The sequence below is a fragment of the Peromyscus leucopus genome, chromosome 18 (assembly GCF_004664715.2).
Source record: "Peromyscus leucopus breed LL Stock chromosome 18, UCI_PerLeu_2.1, whole genome shotgun sequence".
NCBI lineage: Eukaryota > Metazoa > Chordata > Mammalia > Rodentia > Cricetidae > Peromyscus > Peromyscus leucopus.
The window spans coordinates 29,155,344-29,168,058 of NC_051078.1; the positions used below are offsets into that span (position 1 = coordinate 29,155,344).

The following is a 12,715-nucleotide window of genomic DNA, read 5'->3' on the forward strand; positions in this document are numbered from 1 at the left end:
ACAATTATCAGCCATATCTATCCAACCTTTCTTGTAATTTCTACCAGTGTATCCAGTTGTTATCCTCACCAATTTTTAAGGCCTACTATGTGCCAAGGATTATTCATGATAGACATTTAGAATTATTTTCACATTTAATCTTAACATACCTGCCCTCCTGTGCAAATGTGAAAATTGAAGCTCATGTATGTTACCTGAATTGCCCGAGGTCATGCATCTAGTAAACAGAAGTGTTGATTACAATTTACATTGTAATTCTTCTAGTGATGCTATCTGATCCGTATTATCTTGTTCTGCCTAAGTGGATCTGTCAAAATGTAAGATATTGAACTGTATTAGAGATCCAAAGCACAGACAGTCTCAAAATATTAACTAAGTGAGATAATAGAGATTGACATAATCCTCCTATTATAAGTGAAGAATCAGATGTCAACAATTGGCCTAAAGTTTTGGGATTGGCATCTGTTTTAAAGGTTTTCCTCTATTTTTTAACAGACAGTTCTGACCTTAAGGTATAAATAAAAATAATCAGAGACTAGAAGAGCAATATATTAGAAAAAAATTGCATTTATACCAAATATGTGTAGACTTTTTACATATCATTGTCCCTTAACAGTAAACTATTAACTCTTGCACAGTCATTAAGCATTTTTTAAAACATATAGCAAAGTCGTGTAGGCTCTGCAAATGTTTACCATCTTCGATGAGGGCTTGAACATCCTCAGATTTTGCTGTCCTATGGGAATTTTGTAATAGATCTACAAAACCCAAAGACTGAATAAAATATCAGTGAAGTCTCAATTGGAAGGCCATATTCATAATATTTAATTTGGGGGTGTTGTGCTTTCTAATTGTGGAAGTTGTTAGAATGAATTCAAAATGACAATTTGGAAATGTTTAACATATTTGTTACCTCTTCTAAGATGTAAAATGCTTTTGGTAATGAAGACAGTACTTTTTTTCTTATATCTTTTGAACAGTGTATTGAAAAAACTCTCTTGGATTTGTCTGTCCATGGTGATAATAACCCATGCCCTGAAAACACTCCATAGGAATTGGGACTGGGAGTCTGAATATACATTGTTTATGTCAGCATTAAAGGTAAAGTATTATTACCCAGAGGACAGGAAAGTATGTCTTTGTGAAACCATTTTTTACTATACTTTTAGGCAGACATTTACTTCCATTTTAGCCAAGAAGCAATAAATTGTTTTTATATGATACATACCATAACCAACTCCCTAAGTACTATTTAATTTTATGTCGAAAGAATATATAAGTAGTTCTGTGAGTGCTATGCTAAATTCATGTGAAAGTCACATGGCAAAATTTTTAAATAGAAAACTCTATCTTCTTAGTTTTTAGGTGCAGTTTTTACCATTCAGTGTCTTAATAGCATGGTAGTATAGGATATGACAGCTCACAGTTCATTAGTGACTTTGTTAGTGTTGATGGTATATAAAATAATGAGAGTTCTAAAATCAATGCATTTATTAATTCAGTGAGATGAAATATATAACACAAGTGTCACCCTGCTGTGTGAAGGAGTGTCACTGGTTCAGCACTATTAGTAACAGAGTTAGTAGACAGAATTTTATTTAAAAATGGAATTTTTGCCCCAAGCTTTCCTTCTCTCTTATCCTTTCCAAATCTCTAAACTCATATTTTCTTTTGACTGTTTTTTTTAATTGTATATATGTGCAGATATCTGTGTGTGGGTATATACATGTGAGTTCAGGTGCTCACTGAGGCCAGGGGTGGTGGATTCCCCTGAAGCTGCCTGATCTGAGTAGTAGAAAGCAAACTCAAGTCCTCTGTGAGCTCAGCCCATGCTTTAAACTGCTGAGCCGTTCCTCCAGCCCCTCCCTATGACATCTTTATTTCCATTACTTAGCTTAATTGAATCATCTGCTTCATGAAATACCTTTATATAACATCTACTTAAGATTGGATGATTGAAGTGAAATCCTAATTTGTCTTATCAATTAAAACCAGGAGTCAGCTATCAGGGTAACAACCTGAAAGATCAGAGAAGCAGAGCAGCAGCCACTAGAGACTTCTTACCTCTATGAATCCTCAGACTGAACGGGGCCTAGATACTGTCACTACCCACCTTATGTTCCTGTCTCCCCTTCCAAATTGTGCTGGGATTAAAGATGTGAGCCTCTCAAGTACTGGGATCAAAGGTGTGAGCAACCACCCCCTGGCCTCTTAATTTTTGTCTAAACAAAAAGCAAAGGTTTTAACTAACATAGAAAAACTGTATACGATAAGTACAATAAATATATACAAATATATACCGACAATAATTACATTAGCAATATCTAATCCATTAGCATTTGACAAATTCACAGAAAATACTCTTATTACCTGTCCTATCTTGTTGAGTCCAAAGTGTTGAACCTAATACACTTTCTATTCTAACTTGCATTACCAACCCAAAACTATCTTTTGATGTCTCTCAACCTTATACACTTTACACCTCTTTTGTGTGTGTCTTTTCTGAATTTGTTAAAAGGGAAAACTATAACTATAAAGTCTTCAACTCCATCAGAGACCTGAGAAGGATATATTACCTGAGTAAACAGGAAGTGCAAAGCAAACAACTTCCGAAAATAAGAAATGAAACAGCTGGCTGCCTGGACAGTCACCCAAGATTCCTCTGCAGTGTTGGGGCCTCCATCTTTGACCCACAGGCCTAGAATATTGACAGACTTATCTGTGAAGCAGAATTTTTGAGGGACTGTCGCACCTGCAGTCACTTTCCTTTCTGTCCTGCTTGTCCATTTTGGGCAGACTACTGTCAGCAGTCGAGGCAAGGGCAGTTTCTTGCCCAATGGCTAACTTTTGCCACAAAGAAAGTAACATATGGAGTTTCTTCAATGCCCATCATCTTCTTTGAAGTAGATTGGTTCTGCCAGGAGCAGACATGTCTCATTGTCATTAAAAATAAAGAGAAAAGGGAGAGAGAGAGGGGGAGGATCTTATGTTATTAAGACATCTTACATGCCATATTCTATAGATCTCTGAAGTGTTTGAAGACCACCTGTCTATCTAAAATATATCTCTGTTTGACCTTGAAAACACACCTAACATGACTACAAATTTGATTGTAATAGGTGACTAACTACTAACCTGCATTTCTTTATTATCCTAAATAGTTTGTAATAATAACTTTCAAGGACTTGAAATTTACATTACATTGTTAGATGAGCTGTGGAGGAACAATGCCTTGAACAAGAGTAACAATGTATGTACAGTATATTCTAACCAAAATAACCTTAAATTTGTATCAACATACAAAAATCCATATCAATGTAAAATATTTAAAGCTAGTAGTTGCTTTTTTGGTTTAAAAGTAGATTCAGTAATCTACCTTTTTATCCTATCATTTCTGTAACATATATACAGTATAACAAAAATAATCTCAAATTTGTATCAATGTACAAAAATCCAAGCTAATGTAAAATATTTAAAACTAATAGTTGCTTTTTTTTTTTTTTTTTGGTCTAAAAGTAAATTCAATACTCTTCCTTTTTATCCTATTTCTATACCCCCCCTTTTTCTTTTTAGAACAAGATCACTAAATCTAATCTCCTTTGTTCAGCTTTTTCCTGACCATTACCAATAATAATTTGTAACCAACCCCCCTAAACGATGAGAAATATCCATCACACACTGAACGACCAAAAACCACTCACCCCATCTCTTGGGAATTTGAGCATCCTGTTCTTAAAATTACTTCGTCCTGTCTGGAGGTGACAGCATCTTTAGGGGACTGAAAATATGGGATAATTGTCAAGTCCAGGAAGAGCCAAGTGTGGTGATATATTGTGTACTCTAATAAACTTGCCTGAGGATCAGGCTAGCCACCTTGAAATTGTCCTGAGAAGTTTGTAGTCCAAAGCCAATCTTTAAGTACTGTTTGTCAGCTTAGTGGCATTACCATAGTCCAGGTAGAATCATCATTGAGGGGCCCCATTATCTTTTTGGAGACTTTAGAGATTGCTGTTCGGAAAGTTTATTGTTCACTGTAGAAAACTTAAACATCATTAATCAAAACAGAAAGTTTAAATTTTAAGATAGTACTATACCTAACCAGATGAAATGTGATCCTGACTAGTCTTATCAATAAAAACCAAGAGTCAAATATCAGGGTAATAATCTGAAAGATCAGAGAAACAGAGAAGCAGCCACTAGACACTTCTTACCTCTACAAATCTTAACACCAAATGGGACCAAGATCCTATCTTCACCTGCCTTATATTCCTGTCTCTGTCTCCTGATTGTGCTGGGATTAAAGGCATAAGCCTCCCAAGTGCTGGGATTAAAGGTGTGAGCCACCGCTGCCTGGCCTCGATGGCTAACTAGTGGCTGGCTCCGCACTCTGGTCTCCATGCAAGCTTCACTTGTCAGAACACAGAGTATCGCACAGCAGATGATCCTTCTTTATCGTACAGTTTTACTTCCCTCCTAACTGTATAGACAGTTGAAGCCGCATTGCCATATTAAATCCATAATTTTTGTATTACTGGTATCCCATAATTATTAGGAATTTTGCCTGCATTTATTCTCAGGATGCTGAATAAAGCCTACAAGTCCAATCACTGCAGCTACTCCTTTGGCTATGTATCATGTTTTACCCATCTGTGAGCTCGAAGCACACACATGGACTTCACAACTTTAATCTCAGCTATGAAAATAGCTTTAAACATGTCCAACCAAAAATATTCTTATATTCTAGTACCTTCTCTCCTAAACAAAATACAAATACTACTGTAGTAGTTTTCAAACAGGATTGCGTTCTAGTCAAATAAAACTTTGGGAACATTTCTGAAACATAAACGAAGTCAAAGTGATGTTGTTTTATGATAAGTTAGAGGAAAGTGGACTTTGTCTCATTTCTAGGAGTATTTCCGTAAAACATTCCTTTCCCAATAGTCAACCAAACAAACGTCTATGAACTGGGGGTTTTTGGATTGTTGGTAGTGGTGCTGTATTTCTGATTCTAGCTCATTATGTTTTTACTTGTGTTTAAGGTGAATAAGAACAATGCCAAATTATGGAATAATGTGGGTCATGCTCTGGAAAATGAGAAGAACTTTGAGAGAGCTTTGAAATACTTCTTGCAGGCTACCTATGTTCAGCCAGGTAAACACTTCATTACTAAATTGACGAATAGCTTCTTTTCTAAGGCTTTATTAAAATTGTAGTTGTTAGATGGCACGAAGGTGCACATTAGGTGAAGTGAGGGCACACGGTTGATTAAGCTGAGTTCAAGGGGGTAGAGGAAGAATTATTGAAGACACCATAGGAAAAAATGAAAGGGTGTTGTGACTAATGCTGTGGTGCTAGGCCAAGAGAAGATGACAGAAAGACAGAGAGTCATTTGGGAGAAACAAGGTGGAGGTCAAGTGTATCCATATAGCTGAGTAAAGTAATGGTGCATTGTGGGAAGATAGGTGGGATCTGGTAGACAGGCTGCATTACTTGTAGGACCTAGACTAAATTGTGGTAACTAAGAAGGCACAGTGTAGACCGTGGATGGGAGGTGAGTCAGTAAGCTGTAGTAACCTGAAGTCACCTCCTGTCGGCTTCTGTTTCGTCAGTGCAAAAGTAAAACCACTAGTAGACAGCAAAGGAAAGGACTGTTTGAGATGGATGAACAGGGAGAGTGCAAAATGGTCCTGTAAGACAGTGCCTTGTGAACTTCCGTAAGGCAAGGAGCAGTGTTTCTAACCTAAATTGATTCCAAGGGATGGGAGAAAAGTGCCGAGACAGGTCTATCTGAGGAAGTGTTGGTATCTGAGTAGCATGCTGGTAACTGGAGCAGCGGTTTTTTAAGAAGAGTGCTACTGGCATTTCAAGTATGCAGAGTTACTTTACTAAAGATTGCATCCAACTACCGATACCACCAGATACCATCACTTGATTCTATTCAAAGACAAGCCGAAGGATTCCCATAGTCTTAACTATCCCATGAATGGTGCCGTGTTAGAAAATACCATGTGTGTGCCAGCTGTAGTGTCTGTCCCACTCCTTTAACACCAGCACTTGGGAGGCAGAGATAAGTGGATCTCGAAGGTCAAAGCCAGCCTGGTCTACAGAGTGAGTTCCAGGAGGGACAGGGCTTTATAGAGAGACCCTGTCTCTGTCTCCCTCTCCCTCTCCCTCTCCCTCTCCCTCTCCTCTCCTCTCCCTCTCCCTCTCCCTCTCCCTCTCCCTCTCCCTCTCCCTCTCCCTCTCCCTCTCCCTCTCCCTCTCCCTCTCCCTCTCCCTCTCCCTCTCCTCTCCCTCTCCCTCTCCCTCTCCCTCTCCCTCTCCCTCTCCCTCTCCCTCTCTCTCTCTCTCTCTCTCTCTCTCTCTCTCTCTCTCTCTCTCTCTCACACACACACACACACACACAAATCCTAAAAGAAAAAATAGTTACATGTACATAGATTGTTGAAATTAAAGAATTCTGACAGTTGTAATGTTGGAGAGAGCCCAAGAGCTCCAGGATATTTGACTCTCTTGAGTCCCACTGCTAGGGGCCCCACAAACGGACCAAGCTACACAACTGTCACCCACATGCAGAGGACCTAAGTCAGTTCCATGCAGGCTCCCTAGATGTTGATCTAGAGTCCTTGAGCTCCCACTAGCTCGGGTCAGCTGTCTTGAGTCGAATATTGGTAGCTGTAAAATTAGATGTAGGTAAGCAGTTTAATAGTCATCAGAGTTGAGAGATACTTTTTAAAGAACTCACAATGTCTAGAATTAAAAACTGGGGTTCATGGTAATACCCACTCTTCTTCCAGGCCAAGTGTTACAAAGAATAAGAAAAGGTCATAGTCACCACAGAAAGAGGTACAGAGCAACTATGTCATTAAGACAGAGGGACAACAATGAAAGATATCTTGATAGAGGGAGGCATTGTGGTGTTAGGGAGAACCCTGGTACCAGGGAAAATCCCAGAAATCCACAAGGATGACCCCAGCTAAAACTCCTAGCAATAGTGGAGAGGGTGCCTGAACTGGCCTTCTCCTGTAATCAGTGGTAATTACCCTAATTGTCATCAGAGAGCCTTCATCCTGTGACTGCTGGAAGCAGATGCAGAGATCCACAGCCAGGCATTGGGCCAAGCTCCAGAAGTTGAAGAGAGGGAGGAGGGATTGTAGGAGCAAGGGGGGTCAGGATCATGATGGGGAAACCCACAGAGACAGCTGACCCGAGCTAGTGGGAGCTCAAGGACTCTAGACCAACGTCTAGGGAGCCTGCTAGGTCCTCTGCATGTGGGTGACAGTTGTGTGGCGTGGTCTGTTTGTGGGGTCCCTAGCAGTGGGAACCAGATTTGTCCCTGGCGCATGAGCTGGCTTTTTAGAACCTATTCCCCCCTATGGTGGGATGCCTTGCTCAGCCCTGATGCGGGGGGAGGAGCTTAGTCCTGCCTCAACTTGATATGCCATGCTTTGTTGATTTATGGGAGGCCTTTCTGAGGAGTGGATTGCAAGGGGAGTAGAAAGGAAGTGGGGGGTTAAGAACAGGTAAAGAACAGGAGGTGATACTGGTTGGTTTAAAAAAAAAAAGACAAATTTTGGTAGAAAGGGGTGTAGAAATGTAACTGTTGCTATTCTACCTTCCTTGACTTTTCATGTAGGCTAGTTTTTCTTGGAATATGGAGTATGTGTCCTATATCTCCTCTTTGATGTGTGTATCTTAAGCATAGAATGTTTTCTGTTCCATCTGTCTTCTACCATACATACTTCTGTTACTTGTCTTTTATAACCTGTTTCCTATGGCCTCTTTTCAAACATCTCTTCTAGCTAAGCCAAAGCGCTTATTTGTAGACCCTGTAAATTTCTTTCGTATCTTTCCTGCAAGATACACACACACACTTATTTCTTGTGTTGTATTTACTAACTTAATTCTTAATTTGTTTGCAATACTGGTTTGTTGAAAATGTGGAGCTTCCTTGTAGCAACATAAACATCTGATTCATGTTTTATACTGGCAAAATTCATTAAATGTAGTAATTCTAATTCATTTCTTATTAAAGTCTTAGATTTTCATTCTGGAATCTTATCTTCTTAAAAACTTGTTGCATTGTGTGTGTGTGTGTGTGTGTGTGTGTGTGTGTACATGTGCTTGTGGCAGTCTGTGTGTGTGTGTGTGTGTGTGTGTGTGTGTGTGTATATGCATGTACCTGTGGTACTTGTGGCAGTCACAAGACAACTAGAAGAGTCAGTTCTCTCCTTCGGTCTCGCACAAGGGGAAGAATTCAGGTTGCCAGGCTTGGTGCCTTTACAAATGAGCCATCTTGCCAGCTCAAGTTATCACCTTTCACTTTTGTCTTTCTCACTTCTGTGTTGGGGTAGTGATTTCTATTTCAGCAATTTTGTAAAGACTAAATCAAGTGCATATGTGAAATATATTTTTCAGTGATCAGTTTATGTGAATGGTGTGGTGTATTACAGAATGTTGCAGATGTAAGCACTCAGCCTTAAGTAATTGCCCCCTCAGTTTTCACTTATTTCTGTTTTAAGCATATATCCTGTATATAGCTTGAGTATGACTTCACCATCAACATGTTCAGAAGTAGGTTTTAATAATCCATAGGCTGGGAAGATAGAGGGTCCACATCATTCTGGGTTCTTTTGGATAAGCACATGGACTGGAAACACTGAATACAACATTTATGATGTGCCTTCTGACTTCTTCCTATGTGGCTGTGTTCATAGTCACTTGGCAGGTAGAATACCATGTTATTGTATGACATTACTAGATATTGCCAAAAGTAACAGAATGACCAAGGTAAGCTGGAAGAGGTAATTATTTGGTGGTTAAAAGCTTAGACTCTGAAACCACTTATGGTGCCATGGGCCTACAATGTCAGCACTTAGGAGACAAGGACAGAGAGATCAAGAATCTGAGGCTGTCAGGTCAGGAGAGGCCTCAGCAGATTAAGGTATTTGTGTGTTAAATATTCTTTTTTATCCCTTTTTTTTTTTTAAGAAATGAGGATAGACTAAGCTGCCTTTAAAAAAAAAATGCTTAGAACCTGGTTTCAAATAGACCTTATATTAAAATGAGTTCAATCACAAATTTTCTAGGTATCACATTTTGAAAAGTAATCAATTCTCTTTTGTATGGATTAAATACTCATAAAAGCCTTAGGCCAGTGTCTAGCCCATTATAATATAGTAGGTAAAGGTAAGCTATATTAACAAATACATTATTTTCAATGCAACTAGGAAACAAGGAGTTAATTTACAAGTGTGGGATACAGTGAATATTCATGCTTCTATTACTGTTTTGAATACTGAGATAATCGACATAAAAGGAAAAAAAGGAAAGTTTTAGGTGACTTGATCTCTGAGCCTTTGGGTAGACAGTACTTACACAACAGTAGACAGAAGAGGTTGCTCACCTTATGACAACCAGAAAGCAAAGAGGAACAGAAAAGGGCCTGAGAATGATAGCAGACGGCAAGAGGTTGCTCATCACCTGTATATTAAAAACACAACCATGTGTCAGGGCTGTTTGAACTGCTAGAACCCAGCAGTGAGTAGAGCAATTTTACTGTTGCCCCGAGGCTCCCATGGGAAATGTAGTTGAGAATTTGTTCTATTCTTTCTGACATTTGATCATTTTAGTTGGTCATATAAACTAACAACAGACAAAAAACAGGGAAAATGCAAGTTTTATTACATGCCTAAGGATGGGAGTCATAATACAGTATGAGCTTCAGAAATGACTGAACCTTATATAGGTGTAACTACAGAATAAAGGCTTAGGCTTTGTGTGAGAGGGGAGCCATACATATGTGCAAGGATGTCTACGAATGAAGTTTCCTGAGTAACAGCCATTTGAATTTTCTTTGTCTATGCCAGATGTCAGACCCTAATTTCTTCCTGTTTGGAAAGAATATCCCTAGGCAAGTAGAAGGATATCAGAAAACTCTTCTCTCTGCTTTTTACTTAACTAATATAAATAGGAATAAATTAATTTTTTAGGGTCCTTGTTTGCTTTGATTAGCCAACTCAAAATATTCCAAAGAAATATATTTGCTGTAAGGTATAATAGATTATGTAAAAAAAAAAAATACATATAAATACACAACAAAAATATGTGAGTGTGTATTCATGTATTTTTAAATACTTAAAATGTATAATTAAAATGTATATATAAAAGTAAAAAGCATAAAAGTTAGAATTAATAGCTAGAGAATGGCCCTTGAATTAAAATCCTTGTAAGTATAAATCATTGAAGGTAATTTTGAGGATCACAGGCTGTACAAAGAATAGTTTTTTGTTTTTTGTTTTTTTTTTTAAAAAAAAGACAATTTAGAAATCTGAACGTTTTCATGTATTTACACCCATAAGACCATTACCACCAAGATAATTAAAATATCCATCCATCTCTCAAATCTTCCATCTTTTTATAATCCTTTCCACCAAATAAAATAGAATTGCTTTCAAGTACAATCTATTTCTTTGCTTTTTCTAAGATTGTATATAGAAAAAAATCATCCTCTATGGACTCATTTTTTCTGTATTTCTTGCTGTGTATAATTATTTTGATACTCATCAATGTTGTTCGTGAATTTTAAAAAATACTTTAGTTTGGCTGAGTGGCACTTCTTCATGTGGATATACCACTTTGGCCATTCATTTCTGAATGATCATTTTATTGATCATTCACAGACTATTGAATTATTTGCACTTAAGGGCTATTAGAAACAAAAATTATGAGGAATATCCAGTTCTCAAAACTTTCCTCTGCCAGTTTTTATGCAGTGCACGCAGTTGAAACATAATGAGCATCACACAGCAAGATCTTAGGACTGGTGCTCTCCCCCTAGGGGAATGCCCAAGATATATATGCTTGGCCCCTCCCTATGTGTCCCGGGGTTGCACTCAGAGAACTACTGTTCCACAAGTGCAAGATCATCAGTGTTGCAGGCAAGTGGAAATCATAATTGAAAACCAGTCATGTCTGTTAGATATTGATGTTGAGTAAAAACTGTCTGATATAAGATCCTTTTAACTTTATTCAAAACTTTTGAAATAATTATTAGACTTATGTCTTTTTTAAATTATTGTGTAATTAGTCCTCATCTTTCTTAAAGATGTATATTTATTCACCCCCTAAATAAATTTACTGTTCATTTTATTTTCCATATCAGGAAATGAGATAGAAAACTCGATATTTTGATATTAACTTAACTTTAAATTTTCTTTAAGTTACATAAGACTGTGTCATGATTTAAAAAGAATAACAACATCTTACGTCAACCTACACCAACCTGACATTCTATTCTGATCACATTCACAAAATTGTCTCTCAATTACAGGTTTTTCCATTTCTTAGCTGTAATTCTACCATGATGTATATTTGTTAGTTAAACCCATATCCTAACTATAGGAATTCCCGTAATCATTTTCACTTGTAGAGTTGGACTTTATTTTTTAGTGAATTTCAAAATTGTAAGATTAAGGAAATAGAAATAAATTGTCTGTAGTATGATATAGTGAAGATAGTCCATTGTCTTTGTCTCTCTTCCTCAACTTCGAAGATGCACTTGTGGATTCCCTTGTTTCATGCACTCTGTGTCCTTTGAGGGTCTCAGTCGTTTTGTATTGTTCTGTGAGTCATGGCCGTTCTAAGTTATACAAGTTGTTTTCGAACTTCACAGAAAGCAGGGCCAGTCCGCTCTCAAATTCCTTGTTTGCTTCTCAGAACCTGCCTTCTCAATAGTTACAATGAAAAATGCCTAGTATATTTGATAATAAATGTTTTGTTTTGCTTTAGATGATATTGGTGCCCACATGAACGTAGGAAGGACTTACAAAAATTTAAACAGAACTAGAGAAGCAGAAGAATCTTATATGTTGGCTAAATCACTAATGCCTCAAGTAAGTTGCCTTATTCACTGTGTCATGTCCATAGGAGTAAGAATTACCTAGACAGAAAAATTTTACTAAATTCATTGATATTGAACTATAGTATATCCCCCTGGCTGTTCCTCACTAGAGGTAGCTTCTTGCTCAGTTGATGTTTTAAAAATGCTTGGTATAGTTCACATGTAAATGCTGGGTCTTAGAACTTAAATATCTGATGCTGATTATAAATTGCCATAAATGACCAAATGAAGAGAATTTGACTTACGTACTTTAAACAGTAAGTTCAGCATTGCTCTTCTCAGAGAAATTCAGACAAGTGGTAAAACAGCACCAGGCTTGCCTCTGCTGCTCCGCTGTGGTAATCAGTTGTTGCAATAATACAGGTATGACGTCATTGGATATGTAGTACAAAAGCTCTGTATTTATATTACGTGTAATACTTGAATTTCAGTTAGAGCGGTTTATTTTTCAACTTCACAAAACAAGTGAGGTTTTAACATGACTCTGAAATAAAACTAGCTGCCCTACTGTTACAGCCAAGAAATAACTTTCTTGATAGCATTAGCGCTAACAGAGTTGGACTGAAATGGGTTTTTATCTTGTGTTGGAGACTGCAAGACCTTGACCTGTACAAGTTCTAGTTTATCTGACTTAATACGAGGAAAAGTGTAAACAAAAAGCCAGAAAAATTCATAACAGGCATGAATGAAAACAATATAAATCTTCAGTGTCAAAAACTGTATTTATATTTTCAGGTGCTTCTAAGTGCTTTTCTTTTCTTTTTTTTCTTTTTTTTCTTTTTTTTTTTTTTTTGATGGGTTCTTCTGTGTAGA

General features: G+C 37.5%; 1 protein-coding gene across 1 annotated transcript in view; it reads left to right on the forward strand.

Moving 5' to 3' along the window:
- Positions 1–12,715, forward strand: part of Tmtc3 (transmembrane O-mannosyltransferase targeting cadherins 3) — a 52,691-nt gene that overhangs the window by 29,218 nt on the left and 10,758 nt on the right. Inside the window, exons 9-11 of the mRNA XM_028889972.2 lie at positions 981–1,101; positions 5,040–5,151; positions 11,791–11,894. Coding sequence (XP_028745805.1) covers positions 981–1,101; positions 5,040–5,151; positions 11,791–11,894 — 337 coding nt within the window. The remainder of the gene's footprint in view (positions 1–980; positions 1,102–5,039; positions 5,152–11,790; positions 11,895–12,715) is intronic.